This window comes from Falco punctatus (assembly GCF_963210335.1).
Source record: "Falco punctatus genome assembly, chromosome: 2".
NCBI lineage: Eukaryota > Metazoa > Chordata > Aves > Falconiformes > Falconidae > Falco > Falco punctatus.
This window is the reverse complement of record NC_137581.1, coordinates 111,409,650-111,428,773: the sequence shown is the minus strand read 5'-3', so window position 1 is coordinate 111,428,773 and position 19,124 is coordinate 111,409,650. Positions and strand designations below refer to the sequence as shown.

At 36.6% G+C, this 19,124-nt stretch overlaps 1 protein-coding gene and 1 long non-coding RNA gene across 2 annotated transcripts in view; one reads left to right on the top strand and one right to left on the bottom strand.

The window, feature by feature from the left end:
* LOC308059366 (uncharacterized protein) overlaps positions 1–19,124 on the top strand; it is a 57,903-nt gene that overhangs the window by 18,886 nt on the left and 19,893 nt on the right. Inside the window, exons 2-4 of the mRNA XM_080376577.1 lie at positions 5,785–5,820; positions 6,618–6,667; positions 6,825–6,910. Coding sequence (XP_080232703.1) covers positions 5,785–5,820; positions 6,618–6,667; positions 6,825–6,910 — 172 coding nt within the window. The remainder of the gene's footprint in view (positions 1–5,784; positions 5,821–6,617; positions 6,668–6,824; positions 6,911–19,124) is intronic.
* The window catches only part of LOC308059369, a 23,054-nt gene continuing 9,470 nt past the window's right edge, over positions 5,541–19,124 (bottom strand). Inside the window, exon 2 of the long non-coding RNA XR_013926223.1 lies at positions 5,541–19,110. This is a non-coding gene — a long non-coding RNA (uncharacterized lncRNA). The remainder of the gene's footprint in view (positions 19,111–19,124) is intronic.

The following is a 19,124-nucleotide window of genomic DNA, read 5'->3' as shown; positions in this document are numbered from 1 at the left end:
CTGACTATGGTAGTCAAGGTGTCCTTCAGTCTTCATAACATTAGAATATATTATTGTAACACAGTTTAAAAAAATGAGAAAGTATTGATTTTCTTACTGGCAAAATTCTGTGCTTTGGTAAAAATTTTAATGGCCATTTGTATGTGATGCATAACAGGTTTAAACAAATGGGAGTTGCGGGCCATAGTATGCAAAATGAAAAAAAAAAACTTTCCATATCATCATTTTTATTTTGATACAATAATGAAATATTTAACAACAATTTAACAACAAATATTTAAGAGCAATGAAACTGCTTTAAGAACAAAAAAGTTCTTCTTTTGCCATCCTGTGCGCTCCCTGGGGAAGATGAAGTTCTGTCAGATGTGACCCATTCTCCTGGAGCAAGGATTTGATTGCACCGGACCCTAAGCCTCTGAATTTGGGGATCAGGCATCATATCCCCCTTTACCCAGTGTTCTTGTTAACACAGGAAGGCACCAGAAGGATGCAAGGACTGGTTCATCACATGGAGGAAAAAACCAGCATGGCAGAGAAAGGAAAGGAGCACTGAGTGCTAGTTTGGCGGTCATTCTAAATAATTTATATATATATATATATACCCTAACGCAGCAGGTTTTATGGCAAGGCACCATGTCTTGCCCAGAAGTGCTAGCAAGTACATTATCACTATTATCAGCTATATCTGATACTAACTAAATCTTACTTACCTCATGTCCTTGCAAATCTGTCAGCCAGAAACTATGAAATCATGTCACTGGGCATCACCATATTATCATCTCATAAAAGTCAGACACAAAAAGATGTAGTGTGTGGAAACTGATTTGTGTTTTCTGTGGTTTAGAAGCACCTGAAAGCTTTACAAAATCCCAACCTCAGCCTTGTGTATAGCATGATCTGACTGTACAGGATTATTTTATTTTTTCAGCTGTGGCTTTATGACAGCGAATATATTTCAGAATTAGGCAGATTTAAGAATGACTACAGAGACTGAGTTAGCTTAGGATGGAAACTATGTGTTTCAGTCACTGGGATTTATTTTAAGAAATGAACACCAAAATTTTAAATTATGAAGTATTACTGAAAAGTGAATGCTTTGAGGAAACAGACTTGCTCTACAGCCCAGCAAAGCCCAGCTGATAGCATAAAAGAGGGGTAATATAAATAATGAACAAGCAAATTGCTATAAGATGATGGGATTCAGATCCTTTACCTAGAATAGGAAGTAAATTAAGTTTATTTTTTTCAAGACTGATGCAAGACACATCTGCACAGAAATTTCACATGATAGCTGGGAGTTCCGCAAGATGTCAAAAAAACCTTTAAGGATGTTATCTGGTTCCTGAACCCTGCAGTAATGTGAATGTTAATCCTATACCCTCCAAAACACCTCCAAAAATGTGTAACACAAGGGCTAATGAAATTCCAGGCTTATCTTCTTTATCCTTCTTTCACCTACAAATACTTTCCCCACCACCGAAGACCTCTAAAACAGCAGGTTGAGTACCATGTTGCTGCATCATGTAGGAATGGGTTTTGGGTACATGATGGTATGTCTTTGTGCTCTCCTGCCACAGTAATGTTGCATGAGAATATCTGATTAACTTCATTAGAATCTAAATATAAATCAAAGCTTATTTTGCCAGGTCTAAATAAAATCAGAAAGGATGCAGAGTACTTGTTTTAGTGTAAATATGCAGCTGTTGGACTGAAACAAAGTTCATTCCACTACATCTTGGTTTCTAACTGGAAACAAGTCTCTGCTTAGCTGGAGTGGAAGTGCGTTCAGCATTTATTGATCTGTAAATATCTTAAACTTTATCAACAAGTTCATAGTATTTTTCTCTTTTCCAAAATACTCTCTCTAGATGATGAGAATGTCATTAAGTATATGGTTAATCATTTTAATTGAATTGATTCCTAATCTTTGGATAGTGTGCTGGTTTTGGCTGGCATAAAGTTAATTTTCTTCATAGTCGCTAATATGGTGCTATTTTTTGGATTTTTGCTGAAAACAGTGTTGAGAACACAGGGATGTTTTAGCTGTTGCTGAACGGGGCTTGCACAGCACCAAGGGCTTTGCTGCTTCTCACTGCACCCCACCTGTAAGTGGGATGGGGGTGGCCAAGAGGCTGGAAGGGGACACAGCCAGGGCAGCTGGCCCCAACTGGAAAACAGGATATTCCATACCATATGGCATCATGCACAGCATATAAAGCTGGGTGAAGAAAAAGGAAAAGGGGATGTTTGAAGCAATGGCGTTTGTCTTCCCAAGTAACGATTATGTATGACGGAGCCCTGCTCTTTTGGGGGTGGCTGACCACCTGCCTGTTGATAGTGAATTAATTCCTTGGTTTGCTTTGGTTGCATGTGAGGCTTTTGCTTTATCTATTAAACTGTCTTTATCTCAACCCATGAGTTTTCTTACTTTTACGCTTCTGATTCGCTACTGATTCTGCTGGGGGGTTGGAGGTGGAGATGGAGGGAGAGGTTAGCGAGTGGCTGCTCGGTGCTTAGCTGCCGACTGGGGTGAAACCGTGACAGATTGCTAATTCATTATTCTGCAGTGGATTTTGCTCCCAGTCACTGATTTATATGTGTTGAGGATTATGGATGTAAATGCACAATGCTGTAGATATTTTGTATTTACACCATCACCATGTACCATCAATGAATGTTGCAAGTAAATTACAATTAAATTGTTTGTAAAGAATGGATTTTATAAATTAAAAAAGATAAATCTTAAAAAATAATAATAAATAGTTATATGCATTTTGCTGCTCCTGGAACAGGAACTTGAAGCTGCTTTGGCCTCTGTGCAATTTAAAGTAATGTTTGTCAAAATTTGGTTTAACTGGTCAGATAGGTTGCTGAACTTTACAGAGGTCTTACATAGGAAAGCTGTATCAGCACATCTGGGTATTTTGGCAGTGCCATCCCAGCTCATAGAGTAACATTTCCCTTAGCTTCAAATATTTGTCTTAATTTATGCCTAAGTGCTACTATTATTTTACTAGGTAAAAAAAAAAAAAAAAAAAAAAAAAAAGAGAGAAAATGTGGTGTGGGTGGAACGAGGATGATGGGACTGAACCTGCCTTCTTCACAGGTTCTCAGGATGGGCATGAAGGGATCAGAATTTTTAGGATACACCTACATGAATTATCAAGACTGGAATCTTGTCTCATGTAGTACATGAAACATTCAGGGCAAATGGAAACTTTAAGCAGTGGAAGTGCACAATACAAATGTGTTCGATATAGAGTGAGCTAACCTGAACTCTCCGATGAATCTGTAATTGATCTTAGTCGTTGTCGTTGGAAAATTAGAAATGGCTTGTAAAGAATGTAGCAGATATTTCTCTTTGTCTCTCTTTTATACATACCTCAAAGGGAGAATCTTCTAATGGAAGAAGTAGAAGTTGTTTTGTGAAAACTGGAATTAACAATGCTGTGTTTCTAAGGGTTTATATCTAACAGGCTTTTATTTTCCTTTCTTTTCCTCCCCCTCCCCCCCGCGCACAATTACTTACAGTACCACACTCTTCTCCCTGTGCCTTTCCACAGTACCTTGACCTTCTCTGGCCTCTAAATTCCTGGATGGATAAAAAAAGTGTACTCTGTGACTGCTTTCAAGCTACTACTGAGCTAATTTATTGAAAAGAATATGTATGCTGTTTGGTTGACCAGCTGATGAATGAGAACTCAAATTGTTGCTCACTCTGTGGGGATACAAATTTGATCTCTCTTTTCTACTCAGCATCTGATTTTCTCAGGCTTAATGTTTCTGATGCAACTAGACTTGTATCAAACATGTTTGGAATTAGGTGATTTATTGAAAAGTTTTTAAAAGGGAAGGTAAGCAGCCTGAATGAGCTTTATTTCTTAGGATATCCAGGTGCATTTTGAAAGAAGGATATTAATTCTGGGATAACTTTTAGACCTGTTACTGTTCCTCAGCATATTAAGGAAGATAGGGCACTAATGAGGTAAGCCTTATTTGACCAATGTATCTATTTAAATAACAATGAGTCCAATTCCTAGATACATTTGCAAGCTACATATTAATCTGATAATTATGCTTCTGGAACCAATTTATCCTGATACTTTCAGTATTTTTTTTCCTCTGTACCCTTTATAGCACCTCGTTTCCTACATTTTGCCTATCCATCCAGAAATGAATCTTCTCCTTCACCCTTCTAACTTCCCATATTTTTTTCTCACAGTAAGGGGCAGCACCATCCTTTCCTGTCAATCAAAAATAGCTTAGTACCACAACTACCTTGTTCCTCTCCATCCATTCCTTTTATTATTTTTTTTTCTTTAGCACCCACAGTGATTCAGTACTAATTGCTTTTACTTTTACTCCTTCTTCAATAATATCATTTACATTCCTTGAATCCATCCTCTGGCTCCCAATTTCATAGCAGTTTAAATACAGATTGCTTTTCCTTATTTTTAAGGTCCTCCACAGCTATGATCCTCCCTACCCATCTGGCTTGTCCTCTATTTCCTCCTCCACAGCTTCCTCTCTGCCAGTGAAACACTGTTTGCTATCTCTCCGTCCATCCTTAGCACAGCTTTCTTCATGTTTCCAAAATGAATGTTAAACTTCAAAATTTGTTTTCTGAGTCTGCTTTCCAGGCAAGTTTCTACCATCGGGCCTGTAAGAAATTCAGAGTTAACAGAAGCTAAAAACAATGGGGAGTGTATTATTATTATTTAGAAGCAAAATGGAAATAATTTACACATTAACACATACATGCACCTCTATATGTATACAAACTCCTGCATATATATGTTGGAGTGCTATTTAGGACAAAAACAACCTTCTGGGTGCACCAGCAAACTAATAAGTTAATAAATTGATGCTCCTGTAAGAATATTCCACTGTATACTTGCCAGAAAATCTCTATGTTGTAACCCAAATTAGAGCTCATCATCATTTGTCACATTTTAACACTGTGTTCTCCACCCATGTCACAACTACACACAAGGAATATGAGAAAAAAAATCCTTAAAATCTGTGTCCCATATATTTTGTCACTTTGCCAGACTTGTATGTTTTTCTTTCATCAAAGTCTGAAAGGAGTGGAGGATCTGTGCTTTTCTCAAATCATTGGAGCACCTTCATTCCAGAGTCGCTTCGTGCTGCTTGTGAGAAAGGTGCTCTTTTTCCTGGTCCTAACTTGTTTGGTTTTCTATACCTGAACATGCCAGGAAAAATATAGCAGATGCCTTTTATCTACTTTGGATTTACAACAAAAACTTTGGTGTTGTCTTGCTTTGTTGTTTCATACGAGTAGATGCTCTCAGCATTAATTTAACTTTATCTCGTTAAGGATCATGGGAGTTTTGTTTCCCATTACCTTTAGCAGGAACAGTGATGACAATGCTGCATCATTTTACTAATCAAAGCTTTGAAAATTTGAATGCTGAGTAATTTCTTTTAAGTCATTGTTTGGTACCTTTGAGACCGGTTTCTTATCCTGGGTAGAGATGGCTAACATAAAGAAATAAATTAATTTACTATTTATCTTTTAAAAAATAAATAATAAAAAAGAAATAATCAGAAAAGGTAAAACTATTGATTTCAAATATCTAAATAAATGCTTTGAATTTTTTAATTGAAATTCAACCACAGTTACGTTAGATTGCTTGGGATGAAAAGGGGTATTTTGAATCATTTGAAGTATTTCTTCAGTTTTCTTATTTTCCAAGTTCAAGATCTATATTAATAATTTTCAAGTGTTGTAGCTATATATTCAGACATATATTCTTCTTTCAGATCATCATGGAATGATACTCCCAGATGCTTTGAAATGTAAGTGTTCATGGCTTTGGAGTGGGGGTTGTGAATTTTATTTTGTTTTAGAATTGGAGATGCCTGCAGTCAGCAGCTCAGGAAAAAAACACCCGCAGTGATTAAACTAGTGTCTAGCTCAAACTAAAGACCAAGCCATTCTAAAATAGTTTTATTCTTTGTGCCATTCAACAGACTGAAAAAAATAGGTTTATTTTTATTTTGCAGTTAGAAAGAGTATGTGCCGCTTCTACTAATATAAAAGAAGAATGGATCCAATTCTTTGTTTGGAACATGTACCTTTAAAACCATGTATAAGATCTGTATGCTGATCCAGGGAAATGAGAATGCTCAACGTCAGAAGTCTAATTTCCCATTTTCTTTTTAGCCTTGGCAATATTTCATTCACACACACTGTTATTATTCTTGTTGCCTAAATCATGTATTAATGTTTTTGGTCTCTGTAGCTGAAAGGCATAATTCCAGTAATGATGGGAAATAAGCAGAATGGTTGATGAAGTAGCTAAGATACCAAACAACAAACAGAATGTTTCATCAACTACGTTTTAACAACTGGTATATGAAGCTGTCACAGATTTGTCATTTCTTCACCCAGAAATACATCTCTTTCTAATTACAATGTGGTGTGGCATCAAAAGGGTCAAATCAACCAAAATGTTATGAAGGTATAACATACAGCAGGAATAGAAATCAAGCTAAGAGGAAATCATAGAAAAAGTGATATTTTTAGAATTATTTCATACAATGACCCTGTATTTGTGGTTTGTTTGTTTTTTTCCCTTCTGTGAGACCTCCAGCACACCTACTAAATCACTTGGAAACAACCAGAATCAGCAGTTACCCCAAGGTAAGCTATACAGTCTCCCAGGGATACTACTTTTTTTGTTCCTTATCCTTCCAGTATTTCATATTAAAATGGAAGTATAATGTTGATGTTTCTAAGAAAGTACTAGACTTATAAATATTTTTTTTTGATCTATTTCTTTCTTCTGAGAGATTTATAGGGTAGAAGCTGTTTGATTGAAAGGAAGTGGAGAAATCAGAGATGGTGGTTAATTTCTAAATTACTGACAGCTGAGTTCCCAAGACTGTAAGTTTAGTTTATTATTAATATATCTTTTCTAACTGTAGAAATATATTTGTATAGTACTTACTTTTTAATTAATTGATTCAGTTATTTTTTAGCAATATTCCATGAAAATTACTGAATATTGTATAAGGAAAAAAAAAGAAATAAAAGTTTGTTAGGAAGGAGGATTTTTTTTTTTTGGCCTGACACATTGAAGAGTGTCTTGAGTACGTTCTTTTAAAACTTTCTTTTCCATTTTCCCTTAGAGCTAGTGCATTATGATGCCCTTTCTAAGCAGTAATAACACTTACATATAGCCTGCCTGTGCAATAACATACATGGAAGCATCATCTGCATCAGAGTTTTTGCTCATAGCATCATGTGGTTACAGAGTGGTTCACCTGAATATTCCTATTTACTGTAAATTTGATTGACTCACATAGTTTTTGTGCACATGAACTAAGTCTTGGTTTTGGAGGAAACAACATTAGGAGCTGTGCTCCTAGGTGCTCTGTGCCCCAGCAGGGACACAGAATTCTGACCTAGTAGCTGGTTCCTCAGGCATCTTCAAACCTGAGATATGGTGGAGTATTTGCTCCAGCAAGCAAGGCTGTGTTTCATCTAGAAGGACTCTGGAAGGACTTCCTAGGCTCAAAAATCCCCAGACCACCTATGGGCCAGCTAAATGACGTTGAGATTTGCCTGCTTCATCTCATGGCTGTCTAGTTATTCAGTAAAAAGGTTCTCGTCTGTTCAAAGGCAAAACAGTGACACAATGTGAGGTGCACTAAAGCCAGCCCTGGGGAGCCTGGGGAGTAGGTGGAAATATCTACAAGTTTATTGAAGTGCACCATTGACATGTGAGAAGCTTTGTATGGGGAGAGAGGGGGTCTACTTGGAAAGTATCCAGATTCTGTTAATTGCTTGCTCATTATTCCAGGCAAGCTTACACATTATTTTCTGCTTTCAGATAATGTACAGCTGGAAATCTGTCTGACGATATCAGGTCTTTTGAACTGATTGGGCAGTACTGGCAAGATTAGAAAGAAAAATTTACAGAAAGTGATTTTTATTAAATACATTGTGCTCTTTGTGCAAACTGACATGAAACATTGTTCCAGCCCTTTTTTTATCTATTTAGTCAAATATACCAGTACCATATCTAGTGCTGTCATTATTCTGAATACATTAAATATATGAATAAAAAGGACCTTATGGAGACTACAGTCAAAAGTTTGCATTCAGTCTGGCAGTAGTGAATCAACTCAATGTAACATGAGGAACATGAAAGAGACCAAATCAGTTCAGACCATTTCTGAGAAAGTCTTATGTCTGACAAAGGCCAGCAGTGGATATCCAGGACATGGCAAAAATGTGATGACAGTTCCTGGAAAACTGCCCAACATTCCAAAACCTTTGGTCAGGAGCTTTCCTAGACAGAAGTAATGCTTTGGGGTTTGTCACCTTCAAAGGACTAGGACTTTTCCTTTAAACATGTACCACTCTTTAATCACTGTAGCTCTTTATGAGGAGAGAGCAAGATTACTTGTTCTGCATGTCACACTCGTGACTGTATGCATTTGTGCCATGTTCCCCTCACTCTGCCAGGTATTTTCCAGACTGAAGAGTCCTAGTCTGTTTTGTCAGTTCTCATGCAAAATACTTTTTTAACCTTGATAATCACTGTAATTCTCCTCTAAAACTACAATTTTCACTGTACTCTTTTTGATGTGGGAACACCATGACCTGCAGTATTTAACAAAAAGGTGCAGCACAATTTATACATCATGGTTTCTGGTTTATTTTCTGTTTCTTTCTTGATTATTCCCAAATGTATACTTGTTTTAATTTCTGTTGGTCATTGCATTGATGTTCCTGATTGGCCAGAGCCTTTCAGTGTATATAGAGAGTTTGAACTGTTCTTTTCATGCATGATTTACTTTACATTTATGTATGGTGTATTTAATCTGCCCATCACTGAATCTCCTGGTCTTCCTATGTTCTGTGAAAGCAGCCACCCTTTTTCCTACCCTGAATAAGTCAGTATCATCAACAAACTATGGTACTTCATTGTTCATCCGCTTTTCCATATAATTTATGAACATGTTGAGACACCATCACAGTTTCTCATGACTTCCCATTTGACATCTCTGAGTCTGTGAAAACTGGTCACTTGGCTTCATGTTGCTGTTGTACAACCACATGAGGTTTCTGAGACTGTTCATTTTATAATCTTATGAGACACCTTTTGGCATTCCAAGCAGATGATATCCAAATCTGATTTATTGCTATACTTTTCATACCTTCAGAAGACACCTATAATTTCAAAGGTAATATTTCTTTTTACAAGGGCTGTATTGAACCTTCAATGTATTTTGTTCCAATGTTCACTGATTTTATTCTTTATTATGAGCAACAGATCAGCTGTTTCATCCTTGGTTTCCCTTTAAACTCTATAGTGAGTATCATCTCTTACTGAAAAATCATTACTCTGCCAACTTCTTCTATAATTTCTTCTACCAGTATTTCAACTTGCAATGGATCACTGGTATTTTCCTTGCAAAGAAAGATTTTTCAGGATAGGCACTTAAATGGATCTCTATAATAAATGCATAGATTTAAAAAAAAAAGAAAATTCTCCTTGGCTTTATCTACTCTGCATACTGTTACACTGTAATGTTCTACTCTATCTGTGGTCTTTTTGACAGGCTTCTTTCCTTTAATGTGTTTGAAAATTTTAAAAAAGTTTGATACTTATTGTCAGGTTTTAGATCTTTTGAAAGTTGTTGTTCAAGTTTGTGTTTGGCCTGCCAAAACCTGATAGAGGTTATGATCCCTTCTCTTTTCCTCATTTGCACACATCTTCACTATTTGAAAGATAACATCTCAATTTTAATACCTTCTCATACCTTGATATTTATCCAGCTTTTTCTCAACTTTATATTTTTATTATTTTTTTTTTTTAGAAGTGATATGCATATGACCTGGACATCTAATATTCTGTTTTTAAATAGTTTTGAGTCTACTGCAATAATTTACTCTGTTGACTGCCCTTCGCAATTTTTAACAGCTTCTATATTCTTTTTAATTCTTAATTTCACAATTTGTAATACAGAACAGTAGTAAACTGTGATTCTGTTTATTCCTGTATGGGTGTCCAGCCCTGGCACCTTTTTGTCTGCTTGATTTACTTTTATCCAGTAAAGAGCAGCCCTTTGACTATATTCTGTGAGCCATACCTCACTACTAGGCAAGACCTGGTTCGAAGTTTGTTCCTTTATTTCCTGATCAGGGCCTCTATGAAGCAGGCATTTAACATGCCTAAAATTTGAACTTGTTCTTAGGTTCTAATGCAATATTTTCTCCCTTATGAGGAAATGCTGAGAGAGCTGGGGCTGTTTAGCCTGGGGAAGAGAAGACAGAGAGGGGATCTTATCTATGTACACGAATATCTTAAGAGTAAACTGTCAAGAGGATAAGTCCAGGCTCTTTTCAGTGGTGCCCAGGGACAGGACACAGGGCAACGGGCACAAACTATAACATAGGAAGCTCCTTCTGAATACAAGGAGAAACTTCTTTACCCTGAGGGTGACAGAGCCCTGGCACAGGCTGCCCAAAGAGGTTGTGGAGTCTCTTTCTCTGGAGACATTCAAAACCTGCCTGGACATGAATCTGTGCAACCTGCTCTAGTAGCTGCAGGTTGGACTAGAAAATCTACAGCTGTCCCTTCCAGCCATGACCATTCTGTGAATCCAAGGTGCAGCTTGTCTTCCGTATCTGTTGCAGCTATTGCTTTTGCAGCTTCCTTGAGCATTCCAAAGGACCTTCCTAAATATTTAACATTCACTTTCACCACACTGCTTGGGCAGCAGTTTACTTTAAATTTAGTGTTATCTTCTGGGAACTGTAGACCTGAGGAGCTGACAGGTCCAGCTCAATGGAAAAGATGTGCTTATCTTCCAGTATCTTCATTGTGTTGGGAGTTTACAGCCCTCTTTGAATTTGTATGGCATAAACATATGGTGGTTGTCTACAGCTGACTGTCTTGAAAGATACTTTTTGAGGCCATGTAGATTACTGAGTTTAATACTTTATTTGAAATTTGAAGACTTCTTGCATACAAATAAATAACTTTATTGGAAAAGAAATTAGATTATCTCTGCAAATGCTTAGTGTTAGATGTGTGAATCTAGTTTTCATGTTCAGGCTTGACTTTTGTTGAGTTTCTAAATTAAACTTCACCATGATTCCATTTTAAATGATTCCTTAATAAAGGTTGCTATCTTGACAATGAGTCAGCTAAAAACCAAAATCCCCAAAACATTACTTCTTTTAAAAATGGGTTTGGTCTAAGCAGTCATTAGACTTTGACAAATTGGTTTCCTCTGCTTTCTGCACACACTGAGCTCTAAAACTATGCTTTATCAGGCTAGGACAAAGTTTTCCATAAGTAGCAAATTACATAGCAATGCAGTTACTTTTAAACTGTGGGGATTTTTTAAATTATTTTTGCATATTGTTATATTTTTCACTGGGATTCAGTTTTTGCTCTTGACCATGAGCTTTCTTAAAAGCCTGTTATCTAGATAATATGCAAGCATGACAAACTCTGTAGGCATGGAGGATGGTGATTACAGGTACACAATGAAGTACATTGAGTTTGGCCTTTTTGAATGAGACTTCTGTAAAAGTCCTGTTTGTACCATTAACTGGCTAATAGTGTGTAGTATTTCCCTTCTCACCCGCCGCTTATAGGTCACTGGCACACAACACCCTCTGTAACATTATAATACGGCAGAAAATTCGATATTACTGGAAACACAGTCCAATATCTTCAGTTTCAACATGGCATTTGTTTCATTTTTAGCTCAGCTGTCCCTTCTGGCACAAGCTCAGTTCTTTGGGTGGGACTGGGATAATTATCTTCTGTGCCAAAGACAAGACAGTTCATTCAAAATGATGCCTGGAGCTGCAATCAGTGTTTGCAGGAAAACAGCAAACTAGGCTTTTTAACATGACACTAATCCTTCCCTAAAGAATTACTGAGAGCTGACCTTCAACTTTTCCCTTTAACAAGTTTAGGTTTACAGTACACAGCTGGGTTTTCTGAAATGAGATCTGAATATCTGTCGTTTTTGAAAAAAATAAATGTGTTGTAGAAAATGTTGCAGAATGGCCAATGCAGTTTGGTTTACTGGAAGTAATACATGCCTCATTTTGCAATACAAATAATCATTGTTAAAAGCAATTCTGTTTGATCTACTGTTTGTGAAAGAAGCTGAAATGATAGTTTTGAAAACTGAAGACCTCTGTTCATTTACGATAAAGCTACGATAAAGGTAGCTGTAGTGCAAACATTGGTGCTTCATCACACCAGTACTGCTCAAGTCCATTTTGTGAACAGACAGTAAAAGAAAACAAGAGGTAAAAGATAGAGATTGTATTAGCATAATTTATAAGGTAATTATCCAGCATTGCAACTATAGGGTGCTTGTTGCTTTCTTATTCTAATCTCTCGAGAAGATCGATAGATGTTTCTTTTCTTCAGAAACTGTAGCTCTAGAGGAAAAGTTAGGTCATTTGTGTTTTAACTACCAGGAAAAATGACTTCTGGGTTGTTACAGGGTATTGTAACTCTCGTCTAGTGAGTTGTCCTGCTGTGACAATGTTTCTCAGTCATTACTACCCCACCAGCAGCACTACTTATTAATATACTGTGGGCAACCTCTCTTTTTTTTGGGTCAAGTTTGACATTTTAATGTGGGGTGACACTGGGGCAGTAGATTTTTTTGTAAGCCTTGGAGTCAAAAATGCTAAACTGTTCATGTCTGTTAGAAACACCTTCCATATTGGGTGTCATGCATATACTTTCCCACCTCCTGCTTGTACCCTCTAAGCTGTTGTAGGGCAAGCAGAAAATAGCAATCTTCTCCAGCGAACTGTCAAATAAGTCTCTTTCAGTCTTTCAAAAGGTGACCTATCCACTGCCCACAACAGACTGAAATAACTGGTGGAAGTTATTTCAATGGAAGCTGGTCATTAATAGGTATACATGGGACAAGCACGACTGAAGTAGTTGGATGTGGGCAGACCGCTTTGAGTAGAGGGAAGAAGTTTTATTGACTGATCACTCCCACTAACTGCACAAGGTGTGCCAAAACCTGCTCCATCATTGACCTCCAGGGAGATGTTTGACCTAGCCAAAGAGTATGTACTGTGCACCAGTAGATGACTGCCTACAGGGGTCAGCTGTGGCCACTGCCGGCACCCAGCATGAGGTGCTGACATCTCCCAGCCGCTGCTGGGATGAGGCAGCCGGTTCTGGGGAGGAAGGCTGCTGAGTCTGTGAACACAAAGGGGGAGCTCTGTGCCTCGCTTGCCCTTAGGAGCACAGAATGGCCTCGGCCCATTTTATTAAGGAAAAGATCTGCAAAATAGTAACTCAGTCGTTTCCATGATTTATACCAATTTATAAATCAAGTTGGGATAAATAACTTTTCCTGCAGGCCAGTATAATAGTCCTCACACAGTTGTTAGCTTCAATCAGTTGTTAGCTTCAATCGGTATGATGTTTCACTAGATTTAAACCAGTTAATTAGTTATGCCTAGTTCTGTAGCCCATAGCCATTTCTGAGTTATCCAATTTCTCTTCAGGTTCTTTTTTTTATACACTTGACATCATTGTGTGCTCCTAGTTACTAGATGCATCTCCAAAATTAGCTTAGTACAGTCATCAAGATATTGTAAGTGGCTCTATGTCCTATGTTACAATAGCAGAAACTGGTACGTGATTAGCCCTTTGTATAGCACAGTAGCAAGGAAGGAAATGATAGAAGTAGAAATGTACAAGTGGACTTGGTGATTAATATATTGGAAAAATATCTGAAGGACAAAAAAACATATTCTGCAAGACAAGAGGCGTCCCTGCACAACAGAGTAAGCTTCTTTACCTAGTTTCTGACTGCAAGGATGTGAGGAAGCTTTCGTTCAGTGTCTCTGTAGGCACAGTCCATTCTGACTGAAATGCTGATCTCACTAGCTCAAGTTCAGTATCACCCTAATATGACTACCCATCCTCTGAACAACAGATTGAAGCAGAGAGCTTTTATCGATATCCACTTGTCCTCCTTGATCTGTCTAAAATAAAGAGGTTCATAAACATGCTACAATTAGAGTTACTTACATTATATATGAATGTTTCAGCTTGGAGCATTTCACTAAATGGGAAAATAAATAAAATAATAATTTTTTTCTTAGTAAAATAGCTGGCTTAGGCACAATGATTTGACTGTGTTCCTGCAGATACTCCCTGAAGAGGTAATTCAATTTTCATTTGTTGCACATTCTATGTATTTCTCATTTTCTTCATGTAATGATTGATTTTGTGCTAAAGACTGGAAATCATGCTAAACTGAACACAATTATTTTCCTTTTTCCACAGTATTAAAATCTTTCGCAAAACAGAGAAAGATCCAGTTTGTGTTGTACTAGGTGTTGAACAAAGGAACTGCACATGCAAAACCTGAGAAAATGCTGTTTCTTTATAGCAGAAAAATCAATTGATTTATCTGAAAAAGGGATATATTTACTTCCACCTCAAAGATATATAAAAGAAAAAAACCAAACAAAAAAATCCCAAACAACAAACCCAACCAAACAAACAAGAAGCTATGAAAAGCTTTGCTTTGTATTTTCCTTTATCGAGAAAACGCCTATGACTTGTAAAAAAAAAACTCAAAAAAATAGGGCATCAACTTTCTTCATGCATTAGACGGGTAACATCACTACAGATGATATAAAAAGACAGAAACGGTGGGTTCCCTGGTGGTGGGTCCAGCGCAAAGGCAGTGTCTTCAAAGCAATGTAGAACATTAAGTGAAAAAACAAGCATTTTCTTTGGAAGCTTAAGAACAAAGTTTAACATAACTAGTGAATATATATCCCAAGGAATTTAATTTCAAGCAGCTGGGAATGAGGCCCACCGGGCTTATGCTGCACCCGGTTGTTCACTTTCTTCATAGTTTGAAAAGGGGGAGGACTCAGCACTAAGAACAGTTGATTCATTTGCCTTAACTCCTCAGCTGGGAGGTTGCCATGTCCTCTGGGAAGGGGAAAGGAGAAGAAGGCACTGTGGGTTCAGGAGCTGAAGGGCAGCCTTCAGAGGTAGGAAAGCTGGTGTCAGGCTCCTGGACTTTAAGCTATATCCAAGTGATGAACAGCACGCAACATGTGGCCTTAGGGCTGTGGTCAGAATGAGTAGAGATAGCTGGGTGAAAGAAAATGAACTTCACGTACATGGCAAGCAAAGGAGCATGAATGTTTTCACTGCTGGAATCATGCAGGGTGCTTGTTATTGTTATGAATGTGCTTCATCATAGGTCCCATAAATGAAATAGTGGTACAAATCCCCTGCCATGACTCTATGCCATTATTACTTGATTTATTTGAGATGAACTCTGCATCTGCTTTGAGAAGAAAACAAAAGCAAAGCAAAACAAAAAGAAAAGAAAAAAACAAAGCAAAGAAAAAAAAAATAAAAAGGAAAGAAAAGAAAAAAAGACAAGAGAAGAAAAGAAAAAAACAACAAAGTGATAATGCAGTTACTTTCATTTTGATACAGATACTGGAAAATGGAAAGCAAATTTAGTCTTTGTATGGCAAATGGTATTAAGGGAAATGAAACAGCAGTGGCATTATGAGACTGCAAAACTAAACATTTATTCTGTGAGCTCCAGGCCTTGAGTTCAAGAAATGTTCATTCTTCACTTCTAGCTATCTAGACCTGTAATAACTGTGAATGAGAACTTTGTGAATTTCTGACCTCTCAAGATGGAGCACAAACTTGACTTTCTTAAATATGTCTGGGACAGTGAAAGTCTGTTTTAACTGCATCATCACAGGAAAATTGCAGAAAAATAATTTATGACCATTTCATTCCAGTCAGACAAGTTAAAGTCAATTAAAATTTTACAGATATGTATCTGACTTAATATTATCTCTTAATGTTTAAACATGGCAATGTGCATTTATCTGTAACATGAATTGTATTTTTATATCTTTATAGGTTTGAACAAAGATGTTAAATATGCAGCCCTTTAAATGATTATTTAGTTACATAAAAATAATTTCAATCTTTCTAAATGTAATTTTAATGTCTAATTTATCATATCTTATGTTTATCATATTTAATGACGGTTTCTCTGAATTGTGTTTGGACACAGATGTAAGATTTTGCTTATTTTAGTGATTGACTCATATATGAACTTGATAAAAATATAAATGAGTAGAAATTCAACATGATTAATCAAAATATGTATTTTATCTTTAGCCATACTTTCAGGTGAAAATATTTATCATGTCCTATGAGACCAGTTTAATGTTGTTGGAGTGACCTTGGAAAGCTGGCCCTTTCTGGTGAAACTCAAAAAATCAGTTTCTTTTCTTAATGTAAGACACTTTGGGGTGATTAGGTGACAATGCAGCTGATTGCTTATTTGTGTTTATGTAAAGAAAGTTAGCGTTGGGTTTTGATCTACTTTGATTCAGTTCTCATTTATGCGTGAGCATACCTGAATAGGAAAGTGTAGTTCAAGACTAGTGACATTAATTGACATGATAGCTTTAACGTGTTACAAACTCCTTCATACCAAAGAATTAATGAAAAATTAAAATGATATGTTTATGTGTGGTAAAAGTACAGTTGAAATACACTTCTCACTGAATGCTAGGGTAGCCCTGAGTAGATCCAGAAAGCAGGTTACTCTGTAACACAGCCAAAAACCATTCATCCTACCTCTTGCTTCTAGATTTCTTTGAGCTTTAACACCTCTCTACTAATTTATAATGTATTTTCTAAGTTACTTAGATTTAGCATCTAGATACCAAGCTACCCATCATTCCACTTACCCCTAGTCATCTTGCTATGCATTAGAAATATTGAAATGTCTTGTTAATATTAATAAAGTAGTTGCTTATTTAGACTGTTAAAACTACAGATTAGGTGACAGTGGGATGCCCAGTGAGAAAAATCCATTAAAAGCATCTGTTTAAGGGAAAACAAGCACAGGATAATAAATTTTCATCTGCATGTAGCCATCATTACCTCTTCAGTGTAAAGTCTGGGCTTCTCATTTGTCACACTTTTTAACAAGGGTAGGAGAGGGACAGAGTAGAATGAATGATTGCAAATTTCTATCAGCACTTCCCGTTACAATGATCACAGCTAATACTGCATTTAGCTCCCACTGTGTGTGCCATAATTCTAACAGAGAAGTCATGGATCCTGGTGAAACATGCAATTCCTATGTTGCAGGAATATTTCAGAATTCTACTTTGTTCTGCATTACAAAGTATTGTTATCCAAAATGTGTTCTGTTATGGTTTCAAAAACCTAAAAAAAGCCTTTAAAAATATCTTTTTTTGAAAAACAGGAGTTGGGACAGAATGCCTTTTCTGTTTTCTACTTATTTTTTATTCAAACCATCAGAATTTCAAACATTTACCATCACCAAAAAAGGTGTTTTGAACTAAAATCAATTTCTCAGTAGAAGGAAATTCCATTCCTAAGGATTTTTAAAAACAAAGTGCAATCTCTCAGTTATTGTGACACATCAGTAACAATAGAACATTCTCTAGCCTTCAATGATGGTTTGATGCGAGGCATTCTTAACTGTTAATACTATCAGTATATTCATGAATATATGTAAACATTCTAGAGACAAAATAAACTAAAAAGCTAATTTTTTTTCTAAGATGAATACTTAAATATACTTATGGAATACATTGAAAAGAAATACAAATGCAAAGAATATACTTTCAAAATTAAGAACAGCGTTAAATAAAGCTTTTTGAAAATATACTTTATTAAACCAGTATTGTTAAGATGAATGTTGCTTCAGAAAAGTCTTTGTAATTAGATACATGCAGAAGGCTATAAGGTGGTGACAGAATTATTCTTTTGGACCTGATGACCTCATATTGCCATTACTACAACTGAGGAGAAGAGAAAGAGATGCCAAATCACTCCATGAGACTGCCTTTTGGTTCATAATATCCAGATCTTTAATAAGTGCAGATTCCCAAACTCCGTGATTTTTTCCTTCACTCATTTTCTAAGAGGATCATAACAGAGGGGAAGGTGCTAAGAAAACTAGAGTTTTAAAATTAGCTGCACATGGGAGATGAACATATGTAATAGTTCAATACAAAATCCACAGCATGCTTTACAAAACTCCTCTGAAAAGTCCCGCAGCTAGTGTAAGATATTTGTGCTATTTAAGAAGACTTGTTCAGAGAAATGCTCCTTTTGTAGCTTGGAGAACATACTGTAGGTGAGTTCAAAAAAATCTTCCATCCATAAAATTGTTTGTGCACAAAGATGACCATATAAAAGGAGACAGCATCAACCTTTTGTTTTGCTTATGGCCCACAGACCCTAGTCATCATCACATAAATTAAGCATGTGGAAGGTGGTGTTCCACTCATACATGACTGGATTTTATGAGTTGCGTCTGTTCTGTCACTGTGTCACTGTTTAATGCCATTGATGGCTCTTTAATTTTGAGTCAGTACAGTGAGCTGAGTTTGAAATGTTTCACACAGATTGTATAGCCAAGGTGAATATCAGTGGTATGTGGAAAGATGTGGCAGGAGAGTACCTGTGAAGGATCTTATGCTGTGCAGTTTGTTTTGCCTGGTTTCATAATCATGGATCACTGGGCAGGTGGCAAGTTACTTAAGAATCCTACAACATTTTTCCAAAAAAAGGTGGAAATCAAGGCTTTTGGGCTGTAGGTGGTAATTATCAGCCACTCTTTGGCTACAGAGCATTCCACTAACCTTCTTCCATGCTCTGGTTATTAACATTATTCAATATTTTGGTGGTTTTTTTTTTTTTTTTTTGTTTTTGTTTTTTTTTCAAAAAGTCATTTTGGATGCAACATCTGTGATAGCTTAAGCTTAAGGAGGACACTTTCAAACAGTAATTTTAAATGAATACTCAATATTTTGTTTTACTTCGTTGCATAGTCTTATAATTTATCAAGATTGCAACCAAAATGCTGGGTTCAAATGAGATGTGTGTTTAGATATATTTGTATGAGAAATCTCACAGGAAAAATATATCCTTTAATTTCTTACCAAATACGTACGAAAAGATTTCTGTAGTACCTACTCAGGAGCCACTACTTAGTTCAAGCTCTGTTAAGTTACCCAGTAACAACCTGACCCTAAAACA